The sequence below is a fragment of the Eumetopias jubatus genome, unplaced genomic scaffold (genome assembly GCF_037043125.1).
Source record: "Eumetopias jubatus isolate StellerSeaLion01/CBP00866 unplaced genomic scaffold, mEumJub1_p1.0 scaffold_10, whole genome shotgun sequence".
In the NCBI taxonomy this organism is placed as follows: domain Eukaryota; kingdom Metazoa; phylum Chordata; class Mammalia; order Carnivora; family Otariidae; genus Eumetopias; species Eumetopias jubatus.
The window spans coordinates 55,752,880-55,759,713 of NW_028274816.1; the positions used below are offsets into that span (position 1 = coordinate 55,752,880).

At 56.1% G+C, this 6,834-nt stretch overlaps 1 protein-coding gene across 2 annotated transcripts; it reads left to right on the forward strand.

The window, feature by feature from the left end:
* Positions 1 to 3,752: 3,752 nt before the first annotated feature.
* On the forward strand, positions 3,753 to 5,342 carry CCDC8 (coiled-coil domain containing 8 subunit of 3M complex). Of its 2 annotated transcripts, XM_088027183.1 has the most exons (2): positions 3,753 to 4,613; positions 4,758 to 5,342. In XM_088027183.1, the coding sequence occupies exons 1-2, from the start codon at positions 3,753 to 3,755 to the stop codon at positions 5,340 to 5,342; spliced, it is 1,446 nt and encodes a 481-aa protein (XP_087883309.1). The 2 variants fall into 2 exon arrangements, with proteins under 2 accessions (XP_087883309.1, XP_027943645.1); XM_028087844.2 differs by having other exon boundaries at positions 3,753 to 5,342.
* The last annotated feature ends 1,492 nt before the right edge of the window (positions 5,343 to 6,834 follow it).

Below are 6,834 nucleotides of genomic sequence, written 5' to 3' on the forward strand. Positions count from 1 at the left end.
AAAGTGGCAACCAAATGTAGCTGGGTAGAGAGATCTGGGCCACGTTTTGCTTTCTTCCCCCATCCTTTTTGGATTTCTCATCTCTTTTAAACACGTATAAAAGTGGGAGCTGTGATTATCGTTTGTTCTGGGGCGGCTGGAGAAGGCTCTCCGCTGCCAGAGATCTGAGTAATCTAAAATACCCACAGCGGAACTGCTCAGGGGTTGGCAATTTTAGAATGTTGAACATTTGAGGCTTTCATTTCGAGGATAATCCTCCCTGCCCCGCCCCCGCCCCACTCCCACACATAGACACACACACACACACACACACACACACACACACACAAACCTTTTACCAATTGCAGAACACAAATATCTCATCGGCGAGGTCATTCCACTTGGAAGACTCGACTTTTCGGACTTGGATTCATAAACCAACATTCCTCACACGGGAAGCCTAGGGATTTTTAGTTTCCGGTAGCTTTTCAGGGAAGCTGAGTGGGGGGCTCAGGCCTAAAGAAGGGATAAGAAGCCCAGAGGAGGTGCCGCCCCCCACCCACTCCGGACCCTCCCCTCCCAGAGCGGACCCGCGCTAAAGCGCGTCTCCTCGTTGCCGTGGAGACCGCTGGGCGGCTGGAAACTGAGCACAAGGGAGGGGCGGGGCGGTGGGAGGCCAGGCGGGGGCTAAACTCGCCGGCAGGGATGTAGCTTGGGAGAGGGAGGAGAAAATCCAGCAAAGCCTATCGACCGGGCTCTGCAAGGCAAAAACAACCCGAACGAGCCAATAATTGTGCAAAGGCTTCGCTGAGATCTTCAACCCCACCCCCAAGCATCTTTCTTCCTTCCCTCTCTCCCTTTCCTTTCCTCTTTCTCTCCACATCTGCCTGGTTCTTTCAAGAGCTAAATAAAATCCCACGTTGTGAGTTAAATAAAATTATACGTGTTCCTTTTTTTATACCTTGTATTAAAGTCATTATTATTTTACAGGGTTTTTTGTTGTTGTTAAATCTTTTCTCTTTTAACAGTTGTATATTTCATTCTAATTGGTTTCCTTTGTAATCCGATGGATGCGATTCTATGCACTGAAACACTTTTGAGTAGGGCCCCATGGCACTCAGAAAGGGTTAAGGATTCCTGAGATAGAGGACTCTGGAGAGGGTAGAGGCCACTCCTATTTTTGGGGGGGGGGGTTGCAGAATGACCTCTCCAAAAAAGATGACATTTGGGCAGAGGGAGATTGCCAAGAGAAGGTGGGGCCATAACAATCTGGAGGTTGGGAACAGCAAGTGCAAAGGCCCTGAGGTGGAACTGAGCCTGGTGTCTGATGAGTAGCCAAGAGGTGGGGGTGGCTGGAGTGGAGTCGGTGAGAAGGAGAGAAAGAGAGAAGGAAGTGGAGGAGGTGTGTTAGGGCTTTGTGGCCCCCCGTGAGGACTTTGATTTTACTCTGAGTAAGATGGAGGATTTTTAAAAGAGTAGAGACAGATCTATGTTCCCTCCAGCTGCTGGGTTGGGGTCGACTGCAGGCAGTGAGGGAGAAACAGGGAGCTGTTTGCATGGATTCCCCCTTACCCGTAGCTCTGAGAATTCCTAACAACAGCGCCCCACCCCCACTCCGCGCACACAGCAGGGTGCCTGGTTCCAAGGAAACGCTCCCTGCAAGTTCACTGCTATTAGTACCAATGCCATTGTGGTGCATATTGTTGCTGAGCCAGCTGCCTCAGAGTTACTGGGAAGCTTTGCACATCCTGGGCCCCACATCCCAGGGACCCTGACCCCCCCTCTGTCCATGGCCGATTCTGAGGACCTTTGCTTTAATTTAACTTATTTAATTAACATTTTTGACCACTAAAAATCCAAGCAATCCAAAAAGATATAGAGGGGGAAAGTACATGTCTCTGCCACCTCTGGGGCTCCCCAGTCTCCCTCCCCAGAGACAGCCACTGTCGGCAATGCTCGTACCTGAGATCAGTACACCCGCACGTCTAGACCTTTTGCCCGCTCCCCCCCGACACACATACACACCCAAGTTGGACTGTTTCAGATTCAAGTCCAGGTTCCATCACTTATGGCAGTGGGACCTTGAGCAAGCGACTTTACATCCTCAGCTACAAAATGGGAATGATGGGGGTGGGGCGCTTGGGTGGCTCAGTGGGTTAAGCGACTGACTGCCTTCAGCTCAGGTCATGATCTCAGGGTCCTGGGATCAGAGCCCCTGCATTGGGCTCTCTGCTCAGCGGGGAGTCCCTCTGTGCTCTTCCTCTCTTGCGCTTGCTCTATCTCAAGTAAATAAATAAAATCTTAAAAAAAATAAAATGGGAATGATCATCAGTCCTATTACCTGCTTCATAATGTTACAGGGAGGATTTCGTGGAGTTGATCCACAGAAAGCTCTAGGAAATGCCCCATAAAACTTGACTATCCTGTTTACTAGGTGCTTCTTTGTACATAGCTGCATAGTATTTCAGTGTGAGAATCGTACAGCGAAGCCAGTCCCTCCTGATGAACACCACTTGGGTTCATTCATTCACCCCCCAAGTATTTACTGAGCACCTACAGTGTGCCACGCCCCGCGCTAGAGGCTGGGGCAGTAAGATCCTGGTACCAATTTCTCCACCGACCTGTATGCTTAAACAGGTAGGAACGGCTGGTACCCAAAGTCATATGATGTTGAAGCCGAACAGTACAGTACCAGCGGCTTGCCAAAGGCCGGCCGCATTAGCACACCCACGGTTTCTCCAGGGTTTGGCGGGAACCCGCGCGTTTAGTTGGGCAGGTTGGGGAACTGCCGCGTTTCCCGGGGAAGGTGCTGACGTGGGCCGCGGCGGGGCGTTCTGCTTGGAAGCGGTGGCCCCAGGGAGGCCCGGACGGCGGCCACACCCCTGTGGGGGAGGGGAGGGAGGGCGCCCCGAAGGGAGTGGACAGCCCCCCTGTCAGTCTTCCCGAGTCGGGGAGTGTAAGATGAGAAGGGGGAAGGTGGGCCTCACCCTAGGGGAGAGCGAGGAGGAACTTCCTGCCCGCGCGCGCTCCTCCGCGCCGAGCGCACGGGCTGGGAGGCTGCAGGCGCGTCAAGGTCAGCCTGGACGGGGGTGGCCGCCTGCCTGGGGGCGGGAGACCCTGGGGGGCGGGCTGGGCTGCGGCCTCCAAGCGCCTCGGCCATATTGAATAGCCACGGTTGAGTCGTCTTTGTGTGCGCAGGCCTCTCCCAAGCTGCAGGCGCGTCCCTGAGGCAGGAAGAGCCACGGGGGCAGCCCGTGCGCCCCAACTTGGAGCCCGGACCCCACGTCTACAGCTGGCGGTGGGCTTAGAGCCTCAGAACTGACCTCACCCCGACTCACGTAAGCATCCTGGGAACTGATTCCCTCCAGTCCTTGGGGCGGGGGAGCCGGACTTGGTCAAGACTGGACTTTGTGGCGGGCAGAGAAGTTGGGAGGGGTTGGCTCATCCTTGGCTGGAGAGGTGAGACCCTCCGGGCTATTCTGCGGGGACCCCTCCCACCCTCATCCCCTAAGACTCAGGCCTACGTGTAGTTTGGGGTCGTTGCCCCCACCCCCGATTTCACCCTGGAGATCTTAAAGACCCTCGAGAAAAGCCACGTGGGGGGCTGGTTCCCCTGGGGCTTCCTCCCATCCCCCGACTGCCTGATCCTCTGGAGCGTCCCTGATGTCTGCAAAGATGTGGATTTGGACGTCCTCGTGGAAGCCTTGAAGCCCGTGGGGACCTTCAAGAAGATTGGCAAGGTGTTCCGCAGGGAGGAGGACTCCACGGTGGGGATGCTGCAGATCGGGGAGGACGTGGACTATCTGCTCATCCCCCGGGAGGTCAGGCTGGCGGGAGGCGTGTGGAGGGTCATCTCCAAGCCCGCCACCAAGGAGGCGGAATTTCGCGAGCGGCTGACCCAGTTTCTGGAGGAAGAAGGCCGCACACTGGAGGACGTGGCCCGCATCATTGAGAAGAGCACCCCACACCCGCCCCAGCCCCCCAAAAAGCCCAAGGAGCCCCAGGTGAGGAGGAGAGTCCAGCAGATGGTGACCCCTCCCCCGCGGCTGGTCGTGGGCACCTATGACAGCAGCAACGCCAGCGACAGCGAGTTCAGTGACTTCGAGACCTCCAGAGACAAGAGTGACAAGAGTGACAAGGGTCACAAAGGCGCGGGGCGCAGCAGGAAGGTGCGCAAAATGCCAGTCAGTTACCTGGGCAGCAAATTTCTGGGGAGCGACCTGGAGAGCGAGGACGATGAAGAGCTGGTGGAGGCCTTCCTGCAGCGAGGGGAGAAGAAGCCCAGCGCGCCACCTGCCCGCCGCCGCGTGAACCTGCCCGTGCCCATGTTTGAGGACAACCCCAGGCCACAACTGTCCAAGGCGGACAGGTGGCGAGAGTATGTCAGCCAGGTGTCCTGGGGCAAGCTGAAGCGGAGGGTGAAGGGTTGGGCGCCCAGGTCCAGCCCCGAGGGGAGCGAGGCCCAGCAGGCCTTTCCCAGGCTAGAGAGAGTTGGGGCATCAGGGCCAGGCAGAGCCAGCCAGGGGCATAATGTGGGCAACACAGAAGATGGGCAGGGGCCGGAGACACCCCCAAGACGATGGAAGCCCAAAATCAAATGGGCCTCTTTTCGCCGTCGCAGGAGGGAGGAAGCAGCATCCACAGATCAGGGGACAGGGGCTGCAGGTGATCAGAGGGCAGAGGCTGCAGATGATCAGAGGGCAGAGGCTGCAGATGATCAGAGGGCAGAGGCTGCAGATGATCAGAGGGTAGAGGCTGTAGATAATCAAAGAGCTGAGGCTGCAGATGATCAGAGGGCTGAGGCTGCAGATGATCAGGGGGCTGAGGCTGCAGATGATCAGGGAGCTGAGGCTGCAGATAATCAGGGGGTAGAGGCTATAGATAATCAGAGGGCAGAGGCCATACCTGCCCAGGGGGCAGAGGCTGAGGATAATCCAGGGGCAGAAGCCATAGCTGTCCAGAGGGCAGAGGCTGCAAATAATCAGAGGGAAGGGGCTGCAGATAATCAAAGGGCAGAGGCCCCAGTTGTCCAGGAGGCAGAGGCTGCATCTGATGGGGCAGAAGCCATAGCTGACCAGAGGGCAGAAGCTGTGCAGAACCAAAGGGCAGAAGCCCCAGCTGCCCGGGGGGCCATAGGGACAACCCAAGGAGCTAAGGCCCGGAAACAGGTCAAGACAGTGAGGTTCCAGACCCCTGGACGTTTTTCGTGGTTTCGCAAGCACCGGAGAGCCTTCTGGCACACTCCCCGATTGCCAACCCTGCCCAAGAGAGTCCCCAGGGCAGGCGAGGCCAGGAGCCTTAGGGTGTTGAGGGCAGAGGCCAGAGCAGAAGCAGAGCAGGGAGAACGAGAAGACCAGCTGTGAGGTGAGGGCAGGGGCTCCCTGGAGCTCACCGCCACCTGCCATGCTGTCACCACCCAGGGCGCGGCCTCCCCCTCCCGAGCTGGGATGGAGATGCCCTTCCTGTGGCCATACTTGAAAATGGAGCTGGACAAGGGCCGGGCAGCGGGCCTCCCATCTCCACCCAACACCCCTCTGTCTTGTTAGAAGTTTATCTTTCATGCATTGATTTTTTTAAAAAACAGACTCTTTCTAGTCACCCAAGGAACGTAAAGAAAGAGCCGTACAAAGGGGTTGCATCACTCATGATTTTAACTTCTCCAGTGCAACTCTAGGTGCTCAGCTTGAAGGGGGGGGAAAGTGGTGGAGACATTCTCTCCCCTCCCCTCTCCCTTTCTCTTCTTTTCTACTGCCCACTTAACATTGGCTGCCTCCTTGAACTTAAAAAAAAGGGCGCAAGCCAACATGCAAATAAAAATGTTTACCACAAGATTTCCTGCCTTTGGATTGGGTAAGTGACAAATGCTCCAGGGTTATGTCGTCACTCCCTTGTGTTGCCTCTGCTCCCACCCTCCAGGATGGTGCCCTGTGTTTATGTCACTTTGCTTGCCATCCCCGTACCCCTGGCTCCTGGCCCAGGGCCCGCACGTTACATACTTCCCCCGACCTTGGTTACATGGGACAGAAGAATCATCTGGGAACACATCCAAAATTCAGATTCTAGAGCCCTTCATGCCAGAGCTGTGAATTTGCTCCAGCTGCCTGTGTGGCCCAGGAATCTGTTTCGATCAAGCCCCCTAAAACCTCCTGGGGCAGATTGGCCACTGGGCGCATTGAAAACTCTTTGCAATAGAGACAGGCCAAAAAGCCCGATCTGGGTGTGATGTGTAGTGAGCTGTGACTGGCACTTATGATCGGGGGCAGATAGGGTTGCTAAGGCCCCGTGGGCACTGGGGGACCTCTCTCTGATTTATCTTGTGTCCTCCAAACCCCAACCCCACCCACCAAAAACAGCATATGACCACACTCCAGCCTCGCTGAGGGCAGGAGGAAAGAGAAATCATGGAGGAAGGAGACCTGGAGGCCAGCTCTGTCTTGGCAGGGCTGCAGGCCTGACCTGGGTTTTTTCTTAGTTTGTGCTTCTAGAACTAAAGAATCACCTGCTCTCACCTGCTCCTGTTCTGGAAGTAGTAGCTGCTGGTGCTCCTTTCATAGGATGCTAAGAGTCCCTTTGCACGTGGTACAGTTCACAGTCCCTAGCCCAGCAAGGAAAAGCCCCAAGGGAGTTTGGAAGAAAGACAGGGTGTGGACCCCACCTGCAGGGATGGACTGTGCTGGGGGCCAGAGAATAACTAGGCTGGATGGGGCCATCTCTGGAGTGCCCAGTGCATGCTCTGGATGCCAGGTTGGTGGTACCAATGGGGGCTGTCTCCATCTGGGAGAATTGCAGCCACATGCCCACGAGGGTTTGGAGTCCTGGAAGGGGAAAGAAGGTGGGAGTAGAGATGGTGAGAGA